Source organism: Vombatus ursinus, unplaced genomic scaffold (assembly GCF_900497805.2).
Source record: "Vombatus ursinus unplaced genomic scaffold, bare-nosed wombat genome assembly UNPS02003292.1, whole genome shotgun sequence".
NCBI classification, from domain to species: domain Eukaryota; kingdom Metazoa; phylum Chordata; class Mammalia; order Diprotodontia; family Vombatidae; genus Vombatus; species Vombatus ursinus.
Window position 1 is genome coordinate 11,196,138 of NW_020943070.1, and position 19,621 is coordinate 11,215,758.

Here is a 19,621-nt window from a genome sequence, read left to right on the forward strand (position 1 = left end):
AAAATTGATTCAAGGCAGACTAAAGTACTTTTCCTTGTGACAGAGTTGCTAGACTTGTGGCTCATGATCTTTAATCATTCAATAAGTACTTAATAAGCACCTGCGATTCCAGGCACTGCTTTGGGTGCTGGGGTTACAAAGACAAAATTCAAATCAGCCCTGCCTTCAAAAAGCATTTTTCTCTCAGGGGAACTAATATAACACATTTAAATGGATATAAAATTTATACAAAATAAATACAAAGAAATTTGAGCAGGGAGGCACTGATAGTTTAGGAGACCAGGAAGGACCTCCAGTTGCATGGGGTATTAGTGCTGAGCTTTGAAAGAAAGTAGGGGGGCAGCTAAGTGGGTACAGTGGGTACAGCCCTGACCCTGGAGTCAGGAAGACCTGAGTTCAAGTCAGGCCTCAGACACTTGACATTTACTAACTGTGTGACCCTGGGTAAGTCACTTAACCCTTAAGCCTTGCCAAAAGGAATTCTAAGAGGCAGAAGGAAGGAAGGAGGGCATGCCAGGAATAGTGGCCAGCCTATATAAAGGCATGGAGGCTGGATATGTGGGGATCTAGGTAAGTTTGACTAGAACGTAGAGCGAATGAGGATATGGTTTTTGTTTCTTAGAATTTTATAAATGCAAAACCATATCCTTATAAAAGGGGGGATATAGAAATAGAGACCAAATATAGAAGGCATTGCAGAAGGCAGTTTTGTTGGCTCTTCCATAGGGAGTCAATGATGCCAGACTGGTGCTTAGGAGGTGGACCTGGATACTTAGACCGTAGGCATCATCTGTTTAGAGACAGTAATTGAACCTGTAGGAGCTGATGAGTTTACCGGAAGAGAGGGTAGAGAGAAAGGAGAGGCAAGGATGGAACCCTGTGGTATACCCTTGGTTAGAGGACGTGCTGTGAAGAACAGGCCGGCTAAGGAATGATTAGACAGGAGAAAGGAGAAGCAGAAGAGAGCAGTGTCAGGCAGACCCGGAGAGGAGACTGGTCAACAGTGTCAGATTGAGCAGAAGGGACGAGGATGAAGACTGAGAACAAGCTAGTGGATTTGGCAATCAGGACGTCACTGGTAACTTCAGGGAGAGTAGTTTCAGTTAGGTCAGAGGCCAGAATACCAGGACGTGTGAAAACTGAGAAGAAAGCGAAGTAGAAAAATTCACATAGGCAATTTTTGCTGAGAGTTTGGCTGTTTAAGGAGTGTTTTAAAGACATAACCTAAAAATCTGGGCATGTTTGTAGGCAATAGGGAAGGAGCTAGAGATTGAAAGGGAGGGATGATTGTGAGGGCAGTGAACTAGGAAGACAGGATAGGATGGTCTAGAAGGGACCTTTCCCATCCTGCCTTTGTATAGGCTGGTCCCCCAAACTATCAGTACCTCCCTGCTCAAATTTCCTTGTATTTACCAGCCTATACACAGGCATCCTTGGTGCGGGCCCTCATCAGCTCACACCTGGACTGCTGCCCATTGGTTGGTTCTGCTGACTCAAGCCTCTCTCTCCCCACTCCACTAGGCTATCAAAACAATCTTCATAAGGTGAAGGTCTGACCACATCACCTTCCTATTCAGTAAACTCTAGTGGTTCCCTATGACCTTCAGGGTCAAAAATAAAAGTGTTTGGTTTTGAAAGCCTCTCGTGACTTCCTCTTACTTTCCTCTTACCTCCCCTCCATGTACTCTATAATCCAGTGGCACTCCGTCTCCTGACAGCGAATTACCACTCGTTATCTCCCATGTCGGGAGCCTCCTGGTTTCCTCCAAGTCTCAGCTAATATACCACTTTCTTCAAGAAGCCTTTCTCAATGCTAGTACTCTCCCTCCAAAATCACCTCCGTTTTATTCTGTATATATTTGTTTCTGTCTATATTTATATTCTATGTGTTGTTTGTATATTGTCTTTTCCATTAGACTGTTAGGTCCTTGGAGGCAGATTTTTTTTTTCTTTTCTTTGTCTCCCCAGCATTTAGCACAATGCCTGGCACATAGCAGGGATTTAAAAGGACCAGAATTTAAGAATACTCCTAAGGACCTTCAATGGACACCATGCTTGTGTACATGCTAAAGAAAACAGGATGAAATTTTATTTCAAAGTAAAACTATATTAGCTGCTTATAATCATTTGTACAGATAGGAGAAATTATAGTAAATAACAGTAAATTTATTTTTAAGAAATTAAAAATTCTTGAATCAACTGACATGCTTGGTCCTTCTTATGTTAATAAATGTTTTTTGGACTTGACTCCCTGTAACACTGAAACTCTGCCATCTCATTATAGATAGCTATTCAGTCATGAAATGAAAATTTCTAAATGCAAAAAGAGTCCTACAAATGTGAACATTCTGAAGCCTTTTTAGAAACATTATGAACCTGGAATTCAATTCCAAATGGAATTACCATGCCAGCTGAGCATGTTAATACACTTGGATTGTGTATGTCATATACAGCTTATTTAAATGAAGAAAGCATTTTGGGGTTATTTAGAGTGATAAACAACCTGGGATTTTGTTGTTGGTATACATGCATAATAAAGATGAGATTTTATGGGATCCAGCCCCTGTTTTCAATCGCTCTTTCTTTCATTTGTTGCCCCTAGGTTTATTTTCATGCCAATTAGGGAAGAGGATGGGAGTCGAGATAAACCTTGTGCTACATCCTCCCTCCCCCCCACCCCAACCCCCACCCCCAGCCCCTGCATGACTTCTGTAGGATTTGGCTGGTTGGAAGTCCCTAAAATAGCTTTTAGAGACATAAACTAATCATTTGGACTTTAACAAATGAGAGGAATTGTCTAACCACAAGTCAGATAGATGGCTAGGGCCATTGTTTTTGAGTCTGCAGAGAATTAAAAGGAAAAGAAATCAGACTTAATCAGCCTGTGCCTTTTGCAGGCTGGCTGCCTGGGTATGGTGACTCACAGCCCTAAACTCTACATTGAAAGAGCTTTAGTCCTTTCTTTGGCCACGCAGTGGCATACTAGCTGAGGCAGCAGAAAGCAGCCGACGGACCAGAAGAGGGGAGGTAGGTGATGAGTAGCAGATATGAGGAGGCTTCGGGTCAGTGAGCAGTGGAGATGCAAAGCCCATCCGAGAGGACGGTGACATTGGTGACTGAAGCATTAGAGGTGTAAAACGCTTAAGTGATCTATGTGCCCTGGGGACCAGGAGATCGCCATGTGCATGCCTGTGGTGGTATGGCAACCTGTTTGGACACGCTCCATGTATACATAGAGGGATCTTTTCCATCACTTAATTTGCTATGGTTAATTAAATGGTATTTGCTTTGAGCAAATGTGTCCTCTGACCTTGTAAAAATAAACATATCAGTGGGAGGAGGGGAAAGGAGTTAATGAGTTAATGATTTTGAGTGGGTGCTGACCCATAGAGTACCTTTCAATGTGGGCTAGCTTTCCGGGGTCCCATCTGTGAAAAGGAGGCTGGGAGCTACCTAAAAATATTTAATTCAGAATTTCAAAGATCTCTGATTTTGTTGGTGTAGGTACTCTCTGCAGTGGATAGAGCTCTGGCCTTCGAGTAGGGAGAACCTGAATTCAAATCCAGTGTCAGACACTTGAAACTTACCAACTGTGTGACCCTGGGCAAGTCACTTAACCCCAATTGCCTCACCAAAAAAAGCAAAAAAAAAAAAATTAGGGACTGAGGGTACAGAATGTTGCATAATCTCTGTCGCTGTGCTTAACTCTCTTACAAGGGAGGGTTCCATTTGACGTGGTATATAGAGAAATGATTGTGTGACATACAAACAAAAGATATCAATAATACTTTAAAAAAAACCTGCCAAATAGCCATTGTTTTTAAATGACATGCCTACAGCCCCGACGTGTAAAATGAGCAAATGAATATTCTTCTTACACCTCTATTTTAAGATGAAAGATTTAGTTTCACTGTGAAATGATCAATGGATATTCTACAGGAAAAAATAAATTTACTCATCCCCTCCATTGCTGTGGGGCATATTTGGGTTAGATAGCATGCCTTAATATGCTTAGTTAAGCCCTTTCTTTCTATAAACTCTCTCGAAGTCCTCCTCCTCCTCCTCCAATGTCTCTTCTTGGTGTGGAGATAGGCCTGGGCTCTCCAAAGCTGCACCAAGGGAACCTCAGCCCTGACAGGGGCAAGCAAGCTTTAAAAAAAAAACAAAAAACCTTCAAGTTCAAGCCTACCCACCTAGCTAACTTTGGAGAGGTCCATCACCCCCTTGGCTGAAAGACTTTCTTCGCTGGTCACAGTAATTCTTTAAAGACTGCACAAAACCATGCATTTAAGAGGCACTTAGAAGATGCTTATCTGATCATGGAGGGATTGTATCCTTGGTAGAGAATATGCACACAGACATCACTCTTCTTTCAAGCCCTGAACAAGTAGATAACAGGAGCTTTGCTTGTTCAATAGGACTTGGGAGAAAAGGCCCTTTAAATTCAAACCCTCCTTTCATTATTACCTTGGGGAGGCATCAATTAGCAACTTTATAGAAATAAGCCTGTGCTGCTTTAGAAAGGTACCTGTGTTACTCCAAGAAGTGATTTCTCTGTCTTCACAGAAATGAATTGAGAGCCTGGAAAAGTTCAGAGTAAGGGAAAAGATAAGCACAGCCTTTCACTATTTGGCTTCATTAAGTATTTTAAAGTATTATTAAATACTTTTATAATGGCTTCTTGGAACAGTTGGTGGAACTAATAATATTCCATTAAACACAAAACCATATTTTAAATATAAATGATTTTTGGGTTTTCTATGTATATGTGGTTGTATATGTAACTATTTAGCATATATGTATAATAATATGTAATATATGAATATTATGCATATATACAATTATTATATATAACTGGTCTTCTTGCCTTCATCTCTTCCTTCTCTAATGCATTCTTCACATCACCAACAGAGTGACCTCGATAATTAGGTTTGATCTCATCTCTTGCTTAAAACCTTTAAGTATATTCCCCGCCCTACCCCACCCCCACTAACTCCAAAAGAAATATTAAATCTTTAGGCTAGCATTGAATGCCCACTATATTATTACATCTGGCATTCTTAAACTCCCAGGTCGATGGGCAGAGTCTCAGACAGGTACTGTGTGTTTTTCAGGAAAGCTTAAAAAAATCAGACTCCCCTAATATTGGCAACCTAATACCACTACCCCCACATACCCACCCCAAGCTACTAGAAAGATTTGCCACTGCCATGAAGCACAAGACCTCCAGGGAACATGTGAGGGAAGGGGACCTGGTCACTTTCTCAGGGGAGCAGCATCTGAGGGAAACATATGGTGAAGCCTCCAAGGGGTCTCACCAACAGACATTCCCTCTCTGAACTCCAGACTCACTTGGAGTGTATCACCTACCAAAAACAAGGAAAATTTCTGCAAAGCTAGGATAACAGTAATTCTGTGACTACCATCGGGGAAGTTATCCTTCCTCATTTAATTCTCCATCCACCTCCATCCCCATATACAGCCATAGAGGGGGAGCCAGCTACAGGTGAGAAGGCACTCTGTCTTGCAGCAATGGAGACAGCTCCCGGTTCTCAGCCTTCCTGTTGTCCTTGACCATGGTGCTGACCTGGGATGACTCAGCCCTACATTCTCAGCCTCAGTGAGCATCATTTCAGTCAAAACTTGGACAGTTCACTGATCCCCACTCTGAATCCTCCTTCTCCAACCTGCATACTTTTACTTGGACCACCCTCCATGCCTGTAAGGACCTCCCCCTATATTTCTGCTGGTTAAAATCTGCTATTTCTTTCAGTCTTAACTCTGGCTATTTCAATGGTGCTTTCACCGATTTCCTTCCCCTAACAGCCCCTTACCCTCCCCCCTTTCCTTTCTTAAATCTTTAAATTGTTTCTCTCTATCTGGGCTTATCCTGTATACTTACACCATAAATAGCTACATACATATTTTTTATCGCACTTGCTAGATTGAAAGATTCTTGAGGACAAGGAACATTTTATTTCTTTTTTCTCTCTCCTTAATGTCTATGACAGTGCCCTGTGCACAGTGAATATGTGAAGGATCCGGTCCTAAGTCGTCAACCTAAATGTTCCCAATCAACTTCCCAGGGCACCAGCTCCTAGGCTTTGAAACCAGACCAGCAAACTTTAGATAGTGGCCTTAGGGATTGTACCTTTCACTACTGCCTCATACACTAACTGTGTGATCCTGAGGAAGTTACTTATATCTAAAACTCTGATAGTTTTCTCATCTGTAAAATGGGCATAATAATAGCACGTGCCACAGGGTTGTTGTAACGATCAGATAAGATAACACACATGCAGGGGTTTTCTGTTTGTTTGTTTGTTTTTTTGTTTTTTGTTTTTTTAGTGAGGCAATTGGAATTAAGTGACTTGCCCAGAGTCACACAGCTAGGAAGTATTATTATGTGTCTGAGGCCGGATTTGAACTGGGTCCTCCTGCCTCCAGGGCCGGTGTGACTGTGGGCTAGTAATTTAACAGCTCTGAGGCTCAGCTTCTTTATGTGGAAAAAGGAGGGACAGCTAGATGGTGTAGTGCATAAAGCACCGGCCCTGGATTCAGGAGGACCTGAGTTCAAATCCAACCTCAGACACATAATGCTAGCTGTGTGACCCTGGGCAAGTCATTTAACCCCATTGCCTAGCCAAAAAAAAAAAAAAAGAAAAAGAAAAAAAGAAAAAGGAGATAATACTGATCCTACCTCACAGAAAATGCTTTTTAAGCTGTAAAGTGCTATTAAAAATAACAAAAGTAGATTATTTTTGTCTTATGGACCTATTATATCTATAAAATTATTTTTGTGGCAAAGAACTTGTAATTTCCCTCTATTAATTCTAAAACATCATAACATAATTATTTCCCAGGTTTATTACAAAAACAAGCTGAAGTTGGCACTTATAGGCCAGAGTCTCTTTGGGCAAGAAGTCTATCATAACCTCCGGAAAGAAGGCCATCGGGTAGTTGGAGTGTTCACAGTTCCAGACAAGGATGGAAAAGCTGATCCATTAGGTAAGTGTACCTTGGAGTAATTAATTTACTTTTCTAAAGGAGATAGTTTTTTCGCTATAGTTATTTCATGCCAACTATGACCAATTGAAAGTCATTTTTTATTGTAATTCAGTAAACATTTATTTGGCACCTGCTGTATGCAGAGCACTCTGTTAGGTTCTAAAGGAGCACACAGCTAGAGAGTTGTAAGTGCCCTCAGAAGTCATCTCATCCACTCACTGAACAGAAATACAAAGTTCAAATGAAACTTTTGCCCTGACTTCAGGGAACTTATATCCAAGTGGACAGATGTGGGAAATGCACAAATAACTGTAATAAAATATGTAGCAAAATGTAATATATATTTAGTATCAAATAAATACATTATAAAGGAATATGTAAGGATACAGAAGGATGTAAGCCAAGTGCTTTGTGAAGACCAAGGAGGGAAACTGTCAGGGACCATGATGACAGACAGACCTGAAGGAACAGGAAAGTCTTCAGAGGTGTTGTCCAGAATGCTGCTGTCACGTCTTTTACGTGCCTTCTGTACCCACCACCTCAGGGATCCCAGGCCAGCGAACAACTTACCCAGTAACACAGACACCCAGAGGAACCCATCTAGGTATTTCCTCCCCTCCCAGAGTCTCCCTGCTATGCCATGGAGAAGTCCTCCTTGACTCTCTTGTTCTCCTTCCTTCTAACTCTCACAGTTCTGTCATTGCAATGTAATGGGTTAATCTAAAGACCAGTGCTGAAATTCAAGCTTCTATTTTTATGCGGTACCTATAGACAGTCTCAGAATGGAAGACAGGCTAGTTTCCTGAGGAATGCCAGCACCCTCCTGGTCTAAGGATTTACTCTGCTGTTTACCTCATTGTGGTAGGAACAGGAAAGGTTTTCCAAAGGAGGGGCTGTTTGAGTTGGGCTTTAACATAAAATAAAAAAGAAAGTCTATAAAAAGCTTAGTGAGGTCATCCAAACCAAGTGAACAAATATCTGGTTCTTGGAGTATTCTTTTTTAATGCCGGTGTTGGTTGGTGGCTAAATGGGATTCCAGATGAATCAAGAGGCAGCAGAAAGGTGCTGGCCTGGTGTGAGTCAATGTCGGCATTCAAAATGGAATGAAAGACATCAGAAAAGGAGACCATATAACAGAATGTGAATAGCCCACGTAATATAAAACAAACAAACCAGAGGGCAGCCTCCAGCATGATGAGTCGATCTTCGCTAGCAGATTCATGACAGAGGCATGGAGAAGACTCTCACAGGGGTGAGGAGGTATGGACGGCTTGAGATCTTTTCCAGGCAAGGCACTGCCCACTGGATTACGGGTCCCTCCAGATAGCAGTGCTGGATGCTGGAGAACTGTGGAATGCTCTGATCTCCAAAGAGTCAAACTGTCAAGGGACCCAAGGGGCAGTGGGAAGATACATGGTTCAACACATCACCAAAGATGACTGTGACAGAGAAGAAACTTTGAAGGACGAGTACGATCACAAAAGCTGGTCGTGGAGCAAGAATGACGGATGATAGACAGCTAGCCAGAGCCTTCAGTTCATCAGGTGGATTATTTACAAAGAACTTATGTAAAATGTGGAAGAAAATCATGCAAGATGGGAAGGTGTGGATGGGTTTCCTTCTGTACCTACCTAAACAACTCACGTACGATGATGCTTGCCTACTTTTTCCCTTGGAAGAAAACTTGACTTACCTTCAAAAGTGTACTACTGGATTTTTTTAAGGCAAGTCAGTATTCATGTTCGTATATAGGCATTTGAGGGCCTATAAAAATATAACTAGAGGGGATGAAGAAGGAACTTCCATTTTGGTCTGAGGCATCTCCAAGCAGAGCAATGCTCCAGTGTCACGAGAGCCTCAGAAACAAGTCTGTTCTTCCTGTCCCCATCGAGTTACATCTTTGTGTGCCTCCTAAAAAGCACGAGTCAAGCCATGGGTGCATGTAGACATGCCCCTTTAACCACTGGAGCCAGGCCTTGTATCTTCCCATCATAGACCAATTACCCTTTATTTATCTTGGTGCTAAATGAACTTATGATTCCTTTTCCTTTTTTAAAGTAAAAAAAAAAGTTATGCAATAAATTTAATGCTGAAGTTAATTTAATTCTAGCATGAATACTAAGTGAAAGTGCTGAAAAACTTGTGCTGTATGGTGACAGGTAAAATCCGTGGACAACAAGAAGGTCAAATGAGTCAATATTTAAAGAAATTAATGCAGGCTATTCACTGGAAGGTCAAATACTGAAGCTGAAACTTAAATACTTTACCCACATAATGAGAAGACAGGACTCATTGGAAAAAACCCTGAGGTTGGGAAAGGTTGAATGCAAAAGGAAAAGGGGACAGCAGAGGATGACATGGGTAGATGGTGTCATGGAAGCAATGGACAGAGTTTAGAGAGAGCTTTGACAGACCTTGACAGATGGGGAAGGATAGAAGGGCACTCCTTGCTATGGTCCATGGAGTCATGAAGAGTTGGACACAACTTGAACAACTGAACATCAATAACAAATCTTTATTTATTTTTGAGACTGAATATTCCTGTCTCACCCGGGCTGGACCACTCATGTGGCCACTCACGGTTCCAATGCCAATACTGATTAACATGGAAGATTTAACCTGCTCATTTTGCTGACTTGGTTCAGTTAACTTCTCCTTAGGAAACCTGGTAGTCTTCCACCCTCAAGGTGCCCACCAGTGTGGGGCACTTAGTACAGACACCCAAGGCCTTAACCCAGATGCAGCTGAGAGCTCCCAAGCTCAATTGATCCACCAGCCTTAGCCTCCCTCAGTAATAGGAATTAAGGGACGCACCACCACACTGGCCTTTTTTTTTTTTAAAGGACTTTAAAATCCAATTATCATTTGGGTTCTGCAATTACTCTGCCAAAGTAGGTTTAATCTTAATAGTTAAAAAGGGCATAACAATTCTAATTCATTCATTGCTTCTAGAAATTCAATCTGTTCTTTCAGTACTTATTATTAAATAACTTTGATTAAGGAGCAACCAAGCATAAATATTCATTTAATCCAGCTATCATTTGCCAACTTGACAGGTGGTTAATGTTTAAGTTCATTGCTTCTTGTACTTACTTTGTAATGTCCACACCATTAATCATCCAGCAAAGAAGCACAGACCAACCAAGGGCAAAAAGAGCCTGGAGATCAGAGATCTGAGTTTAACCCTTGCTTTTGACATCAGTCCTTCCTGGCCTAAATCACTTAATCTGTGCTTTGTAGTCAGGGTGTGCTATGGGAAGAGCCCTGGACATGCAGTCCTAGAGAGCTTAGGTACAAATCCCGGCCTTGCCACCTCTCTTCCCATTGCCATCTTGGGCCAGTCATTGCAATCGTCTGCGCTTCATTTTCTCATCTGTAAAATGATGGGGTTGGACTTAAGGGACATTCTCTCCTATTCTGAATACTTAGGATGGTCTGACCTTCATCCTTTGTAGACTGTGTTGAATAAACACTGTGCTTGCGAAGCAGTGTGGTGCCTCTGTAGATAGAGAGAGCTGGCCTTGGAGTTGGGAAGACCACGTTTTCCTCTGACACAAACTAGCCATCTGACCAGGGTCAAGTCCCTCAACCTGTCAGTGCCCTTAGTGACATCATGCTGACCTGCATCTGTGGAAAGACTTTCCACACTGGGCCTTCCCCGTTGATGGTGGATGGTTGGAAAAATTCCATCATTCCACTGATGAAATCCTAGGTCTGGACCATCACCCACCCTCTCCCCAAATGACTTCTACATTCGTTTTCCAACTCTGAAATACCATGGTTTGTTTATACCCTATAGCCATAATCTAATCAATATAACAATAAAGTTAATTTGTCATTTCCTTCATGCCTTAATGCCTTTCCTGTTATAAGCAAAATCCCTTATGATTTATATAGCTATATAAAATGTGAAAAAATCAATATGGAAACCAGGTGATATTTACCACTGAATTATAATAGAATGGGTCAAACTTTGGCCAAGATCTAAACTATTTTGGTAACATCATTTCCTGACTGTGCTTTATTTTTCGTTTTCTTATTCTATGAGTCATTTGGGTATTATACATTCTTATACAACTGTGTTTTACATTTCCATGAGCCACATTTCTTTAAACATCTTGCTTCTTTCCCCCACCCCGGCACAGCTTTGGCTGCAGAGAAAGACGGCATCCCGGTGTTCAAGTTTCCCAGATGGAGAACCAAAGACAAGGCCATCGAAGAGGTCGTCGAAGCCTACAGATCCGTGGGAGCCGAACTGAACGTCCTTCCCTTCTGCACCCAGTTTATCCCCATGGACGTTATCGATTGCCCGAAGCATGGCTCTATTATTTATCACCCGTCTATCCTTCCCCGTCACCGAGGAGCTTCCGCTATCAACTGGTGAGATGTCTATTGAAGACAGAAAAGATGGCCCCGGCCATCTGTCTGCTCTTAACCTGGACAGTGGGAGACTGGGCTGTATCAGCGAGTCCCCGGGTCATGGCTCCAGCTCTTCTCTCCTGAGAACTTAGCCGTTCTTTGACAAGGGAAAGCTTGCAATCTAGCATCGCCCTGGAGGAGTAGTTATGCAGCCAGAAGTAACTGTAGAAAACTTCTCATTTACTTTGCCTGTTGTTAGGATGGCTATTTATCTGTCTCTCTCTCTCTCTCTCTCTTTTTTTTTGTTGTTGTTGTTGAGGCAATTGGGGTTAAGTGACTTGCCCAGAGTCACACAGCTAGTGAGTGTCAAGTGTCTGAGGCTAGATTTGAACTCAGGTCCTCCTGACTCAAGGGCTGGTACTTTATCTACTGTGCCACCTAACTGTCCCTGGGTGTTTCTCTGGGACCAATACCCGCCTTACCTGTATGTCCGTGGGCCTGTAATACTCTCTGCTGTCCCCTATTGTCCATGCATTGGTTAAAAAACAAACAAACATAAAACCGCGGGCTCTGCCTCCCTCCACCAATTTCTAAGATTTAAACGTGAGAAAATTATTTCATCCTGTTTCCAGTTTTATCCTGTGACTTTGTTTCTTCCCGTTATTTGAGCATTCTGCTAATGTTACTGCTTTGAAAACAAATGAGTAAATCCGGTCTTGAGGATCATTTTTTGGCTAACTCGGTGAAATGGCCTGCAATTAGTAGACACTCAATGTATACTTGTTATACAGATAAATGAATGAGGGGCAGCGAGGTGGCACAGTGGATAGAGCACTGGCCCTGGAGTCAGGAGGACCTGAGTTCAGATCCAACCTCAGACACTTGACACTTACTAGCTGTGTGACTCAGGGCAACACACTTAACATAACTCATCAAAATACTCATCACATAACATTAACTCATCAAAAAAATAAATAAATAAAATAAATAAATAAATAAATAAATAAATAAAATAAATAAAAACAACAACAACAACAACAAAAACAAGCAAACAAATAAATGAATGAATGCCTGCCTGCATGTAAAGCTCTTCTGGTTCTAAATCGTAAGATGATTTTTTTAAAAACATCTTATTGCTACCTTTTTATTTTAATATCAAATTGTATATGCCACTCCCCTACTTAGTGAGCTTCCCCTTGTACCAAAGATAAGAAAAATGGAAGAAAAAAAAAAGCAGTTCAGCAAAAACGAGCATCAATCATTCCTGGCAACATGGTGGCGTTTCAGCTGAGCTTTGAAGGAAACTGGGGGTTTTATGAGGCAGAGGTGATGAGGGAACGCATTCCAGGCATCAAGGACTGTCTCTGCAAAGGTATGGAGGTGGGAATTAGAGGTTGGAATGTCCTATTGAGGAGCAGCATAAAAGTCAGTTGGGCTGAACTGTAGAGTATGTGAAGTGGAGTAATCTCTAGTAAGCCTCCAAAGGAAGGTTGGTACCAGGGAGTGAAGGGCTTTAAATGCCAAACAAAGGAATTTGGTTTGATCCTCGAGGTAATAGGGAGTCACTGGAGTGACGTGGTCAGGCCTGTGCTTTCAGAAGATCACTGTGGCGGCTGTGTGGAGGACAAATTGAAGGAAGGAAGGAAAGGGAGACCATTTAAGAGGCTATTGTAGTAGAATTGAGAAGGGCCGGACTAGGGTGGTGGCTGTGTGGGTAAAGAGAAGGGTATGAATGCAAGGGAGGTTCTGCAGGGAGACTTGGAGTGAAGGAGAAGGTGGAGTTGAGGATGAATCCAAGGAGGTGAAGGCGGGTGATGTCACACACACACACGCACACACACACACACACACACCCACCAACACGATTTCCTCACAGCCCAGCGAGGTCTACTCTTGCGCTGCTCAAGAAAGCTCTTTCCCATGAGACTGGGCATTCTGTTGACTGCCTCCTCCTCTAGAACCAAATGGCAGATCTTCTGCTTGGCAATGGCCCTCCACAAGCTGGCCCTGATGCCTAGAATGTAGTTCTTCCTCACCTCTACGTCTTCAGATTGCTAATTTCCTTAAAGGCATAACTCAAGTGCCACCTTCTACCATTAGGCTTTTCCTTACCCACCTCCCACCCCAGCTAGAATTGCCTTCCCCCTCAAATCACTTATCTTGTGTGTTGTTATTTGGTCATTTCAGTCACGTCAACTCTTTGTGACCCCACTTGGGGTTTTCTTGGCAAAGATACTAGAGTGGTTTGCTATTGCCTTCTCCAGCTCATTTTACAGATGAGGAAACTGAGGCAAACAGTGAAGTAATTTGCCCAGGGTCACATAGCTAGTACATGTCTGAGGCTGGAGTTGAACTCATGAAGATCAAGTCTTAATTCCAAGCCCAGCACTCTGTGCACTATGGCACCACCTAGTGGCTATATGTTGTATTGTCCGACTAGATTAGACTGTCCTTTTTGTCTTTGTATGGAACGTCATAAGCGCTTAATAAATGCTTTCTGGTTGATTGTCAGGATGTCAGTGCCCATGACCGAAATTGGGAAGTTCAAAATAGAGGAGCATTTGGGGGAAAGATAATGAGTTCTGTCTTGAGCAGGTTGAGTTTAAGATGCCTTGGGGACATCCAGGTCAAAGAGTCCAATGGACAGTTGGTAATGGGACTGAAGTTCAAGAGAGAGTGGAGCTGGGTAGTGCCCAGAGGGAGGAGAGTAATGGGCAGAGAGGTCGTTGAGTCCGTCCATGAGCACAGAACATCACCAAAGGAATGCGAAGAGAACAGGGCCAGGAGGGAGCTTGGGATCACATCAATGGCCAGGAGTCTACACCTTCGAAATCTCAGGTCCTTTAAATACCAAAGATACATATCAAGTAGCCATTCCACATTCAGAATCCCATAATAATGTTTCAGTTCAGAATCCCAAGCGGATTTTGGGGGGATGCCTGTATTATTCAGCCTAAAGTAAATACCTGTTTTCCCTTTCACACTGTACTGGGTATTCCCAATTTTATTGTCTGATTATTGCTGAATTTCCCATTGTGTTTAATATAGTAAGCATTTAACGCCTTAGGGGGGAAAACCAACAACAAACTGATCCTACAGCAGGAAGCTGAGAGAATTAGGAGACAAGTACTGAGAGTAAATATTAATGATAAATGTTTCAGATGTGAACTTCCTGTAAAGATAATATAGGACTACTATAAAAAAGGGCCGCTAGGTGACACCATAGTGTATAGAGCCCTGGGCTGGGAATGGGAAAATCATCTTCCTAAGTTCACATTTGGCCTCAGATGTTATTTGTGTGACCCTGGGCAAGTCACTTAACCCTGCATGCCTCAGTGCCTCAACTATAAAATGAGCTGGAGAAGGAAATGGCAAACCAGTCCAATATCTTTGCTAGGAAAACTCAAAAGGGGTCACAAAGAGTCAAATATAACTGAACAGACTGAATGAACAACAACCACCATGAAATTGCAAGGGAGACTTTGCTGAAATAAGAAAAGATTACAAGCTACGGAGAAAAAGCATACGTGCAATAACTGGTTCTTATGAGATCCGAACGGCTCTGTCTCCTCACTGTTGATAGGAATTTCTGATGGCAATTATTCTTGAACCTATTACAATTTCTAGTTATTGTATAACTTATCCATCCGAGGGCTTTATTTTTAAGTGGAAATAATTGTTTTGGCAGGACTTTAATTCTGGGAGATAAGAAAGCTGGTTTTTCCATCTTCTGGGCTGATGATGGTCTGGACACGGGGCCCCTTCTCCTTCAAAGGGAATGTGATGTGGAGCCCAATGACACGGTGGATGCCCTTTATAATAGGTTTCTTTTCCCAGAAGGAATCAAGGCCATGGTAAGTCTGTTTTTGCCGTCAAGGCGAATTTACTTCAAAGATCTACACTTACACCACTGAGTATTCTCTCTACCAGTGCACGCCTTAAGGAATAGCCTTTAGAAATTACTGGGACCTTTTCCTGAGGGCACCAGAAAATTGGTGTCAGTTGTAGAATTTCACTCCGGATGCTTCAGTCCTCATTCCTCAGTGCTGCTTTATCTCGTAATGACTTGGAAGATCCTCAGGTGCCTTCTGAATCATCAAAGACAGTTTCAATTATTTTCAGTCTAGTTTTTGTGCCGAGTGTAGAATTTACGTCTAAATCTCTGAACTTGTTCCATAGACAGCAACCCCTAGCTAACCAAAATCCTAAGTTAAATGGAACAACCCATTCCGCACTCTGGATGGAGAACAGTTTGCTCTGTATGTTCAAAGGTGATGTTTATTTTTATTTCTAGGTAGAAGCTGTCCAGCTCATTGCCGATGGCAAAGCTCCTCGTATCCCTCAGTCAAAGGAAGGTGCCACATATGAAGGCATCCAGAAAAAAGAAAATGCTAAGGTCTCATCGACTGAATATAGAATCTGAGTCCTTGGGATGCAGGGGTGGAAGGAACCCTAGGGAGCCGTCCTCTGTCGAGTCCTGGAAGACTGGAGGAAACTGAGACCTAGCCTGGCTTGCCCTGGAAGTAGCAGGGCCAGCATTCAAACCCAGAACTTCCGTGTTCTTTCTGCGATACATGCTGAGAGTATCCCTGAAACTCAGACCACAACTGGCCCAGGACAAACAGATTTGGCCCAGGGAGTAGTGGGTCCACTGGTCCAGGCTGCTTTACAGCAGAACCACTTTGAGGCCTTTCCTTGAATGTACTAGATGCTTAATAAGTGGTTCTTCAACTGGGACTGTTTATCCTTCCCGCTCCACACCTGCTGCCATGATGAGATTGCCGGTGCATCGTCACCTTTCCTTACTTCCCCTCCTAACCCTTTTTGTCCCAGATGAAAAAAAATCCTACTTAATGGCTCAGCCCAGTAGATAGAGTTCAGTGTGCCAGTCTGTCTCAAAGCCCTGCCTTGTAGCTCTCTGAACTCCGGCCTTGGGCTCTTCCCTGCTTTGGGGATTTCCAGTAAGGAAGAGAGCATAGCACCGGTAGCAGCAATAGCCAGCTTTCTTCATCTCATGTGGAGTCTGGTTCCCAGTAGAGATTCCCTCTTCCTTTCCTCTATCCTTCTCTTCCTCCCTCTTTCCCTCCTTCCTTCTTCCTCTGTCCCCCTGTCTCCCTCCTCCTCTCCCTCCCTCCTTCCCTTCTCTCTTTTCCTCCTTCCCTCCTGGCTCTACTTCCTTTCTCATTCTCCCTCTATCCCTTATTCTATCTCCCTCTTTTCTCTCTCCCTTCCTCCTTGCTGTTTCTCTCCTCCCCTTTCTCTCTCCCCTCTCTTCCTTTCCTTCTCTCTTCTCTCTCTTTCTTCTTTCTCCTCTGTCCCTTCTCTTTTCTCCTTTCTCACTGTCTATCTCTCCTCCACCTCCTCTCTTTTCCCTCTCTCATTAAAAAAAGATCCCTTTAAGGTCTTTCAATCTTGCAAGCATTATTTTCCTGCTTATTTTCTGCATTTGCACTAGATGTCCCCCATGCCTGAAATGCCTGACCTCCAAAAACCTTAGCTTCCCTGGTTTTCTTCAAGATTCATTTAAAAGTTCTGCAGGACCACTTTCCCCATCCCTCTCCCTTCTCCCTACCCCTTCCCAGCCCCTTCTATCTGAGATTACCTTCTAGTTACATTCTATAATCATTTATTTATATAGGTATATACATGTTGTCTCTCAAATTAGAATGTAAGCTTCTTGAGGGTAGAAACTGTAATTTTGCCTTTCTTTGCATCCCAGAGCTTAGCACAGGGCCTGGCACATAGTAAGCATTTAATAAATGCTTGTTAACTAACTGATATTTTGCCAGTGATGTGGTAATATATATATGTGTATATATATATATAATATACACATACATACATATATACACACATATATATACATATATACATACATATATATACATGTCAATTTCACATAGAATATGTGGTTATATATATATTATATATATATATATATATCAGTCTCACTAGAATACTTTTAGTAAGATCTTTTTCTTGAAGAAAAGACTTCAAGTTAGCCATCTTAATATATCATTACATTTACTGTGATTGAAGGGAACACAGTATAGTGGAAAGAGCATAGAAGACCTGGGTTCAAATTCTGGGCTGCCACTCCTTGTGTAGCCCTGAGCAAGTCTCCTCCCCGCTCTGAGCCCCAACTTCCTCCTCTGTAAAATGAGACGGTTAAAGTATAGAACCTCTCAGGTCATAGAAGATTAAGAGAAATGTCATTGTGCCTGCCCTGCATGGCCCAGCACAGAAGAAGCAACTTCAGTATCTTACCTTTCTAGATTTCTTGGGATCAGCCTGCAAAAGCTTTGCACAATTGGATTCGCGGTCATGACAAAGTGCCCGGAGCTTGGGCAGAAGTAGACAACCAGGTATGTCCCAGGGCTGTGCCTGATTTTCTCGTCTTGTCTCTCTGTTGGAAGTATTACAGGTGGAGACCAGACTTTTCCTGACCGTAGCCTCTTAGCTATTACCCCTTCCTGCCTCTTCTTTTCCATCCGAATGCACCCGGGTCTTTCCTCCCGTCATGGTTCCAAGGCCCTTCCCCTCTGTATTCACTCACACTTGGATGCTTCAGCCTGTCAACGGCTTTACTGAAACGTGAAACTGAACAGTGCTCCAAAGAAGATGTGACCTGAGCAGATTACAATGAGGATGATCCCCTCCCCTGCCCTGGAATCTAGCTTTCTATTAGTGCAGCCTCGGACAGCATTAACTTCTTATTTCTGGATGGGGGGAGAGTTAGGGGGATTGTGGAATCACACCGGATGAGCATATTGAAATTTAGTGGGCTAAAGTCCATTAAAGCCCAACCTTAATCAGTTATCAAGAATTTATTAAATGCTTAGTATGTGCCCAGTACTGTGCTAGGCTCTAGTAATACTAATTTTAAAACAGTCCTTGCCTTCAGGGAACTTACAGGATGCCAAGAGGAATTCCACATGTTCACGGATAAGTAGATAAGGGCTATGTATAAAATAAATACTCGGCAGTGGGGGGTGGGGACTCATATCTGGGAGGAATTGGGAAAGGCCTTTGGAAGGATGTGACATTTGTGCTGAGTTGAGTGCTCCCTGCACTGATTGATGCAGGTTGCAGCCCCTCTGCAGCTTAGGAGAGAGTCGTGGTGAAGAAATCAGCCCATCAGGGCCAAACTCTGACGACCTTCCCCAAACTTAGCCAGGCTGGCCTTTGGACAACAATTAGAGGTCATCGTGAGGCCTGGCTTCAAAGCCCTTCAGCTCTGTAGGGCCCACCGGAGCTGATGCTCTGCAGTCACGGCCTTATAGGAGCCTCAGTCCTTTCCACACCATATCAAGGTGCCAGAAGAGGACTTCACTGGAGATTTCTTATTGTCCATTCAACATCAAATCCTAGCAGTGGGATTGCTGGGTCAGATGATATGTTCGCTCTAGTGATTTCTATCATAAATTGTCAGATCACGTTCCAAAACATTGGCACCATTTTCTGGGCCTGCCAACAATGTAAGATGGTCCTGGTTAGAAAAAAAAAAAGAAGCTTATTTCCTAATGTCCTTATTGATGTCCCTATTAGGTGGTTACGTTCTATGGCTCATCATTACTGGATGGTTCTGTGCCACCTGGAGAACCCCTGGCAATCAAAGGTGCTGAGAAACCTGGTCTTGTCACCAAAAATGGGCTGGTTCTTTTTGGTAATGATGGGAAAATGGTGAGTCCTTGGTACAGTAACTGATTCTTTTTTTTAAATTTTGTTTCTGTTTATGGGCTAACGCATTAACTTTCTATAAGAAAGTGAAGTTAGGTAAGCTTTGGGGCCAATGTGGGAGCCCAACCACCATTTATAGGCACATTCCGAACAAGTTTCAAATGAGCTCTGTAATACAGCCTGCCTGCTCTAAATGAGAAACTGAACATAATAAAAAGTCACATGGTTAGAAACACAATCAACTGCCATCCTCATGAATGAATGAATGAATGAGTGAATGAGTGAGTGAATGAAGGAACGAATGAGCATTTAGTGCTTACTATGTTCCAGGGTAATGGAAATAGTAGCAGAGACTAAAAAAAGAATATAAGAACTGTGGTTGATAAGAGAAAGGAAATTGTACAGTCCATAATGTTTACCCGTTAGTGCTCTGTAGATATTTTTTAGCATTTTTCAATAGCAGTCCACCAGCTGATGAGTTTCTGCAATGGTGCTGAGTGAGTGAATCATTCTCTAAGGCGGGGATACTGAACCTGGGATCCGTGAACTTTTAAATATGTACATACACACATAC

At 42.6% G+C, this 19,621-nt stretch overlaps 1 protein-coding gene across 1 annotated transcript in view; it reads left to right on the forward strand.

Moving 5' to 3' along the window:
• The window catches only part of ALDH1L2 (aldehyde dehydrogenase 1 family member L2), a 51,821-nt gene that overhangs the window by 8,113 nt on the left and 24,087 nt on the right, over positions 1-19,621 (forward strand). The window contains exons 2-7 of the mRNA XM_027874177.1: positions 6,864-7,008; positions 11,154-11,388; positions 15,056-15,221; positions 15,662-15,763; positions 17,643-17,732; positions 18,916-19,050. Of these exons, the coding sequence (XP_027729978.1) occupies positions 6,864-7,008; positions 11,154-11,388; positions 15,056-15,221; positions 15,662-15,763; positions 17,643-17,732; positions 18,916-19,050 (873 nt within the window). The remainder of the gene's footprint in view (positions 1-6,863; positions 7,009-11,153; positions 11,389-15,055; positions 15,222-15,661; positions 15,764-17,642; positions 17,733-18,915; positions 19,051-19,621) is intronic.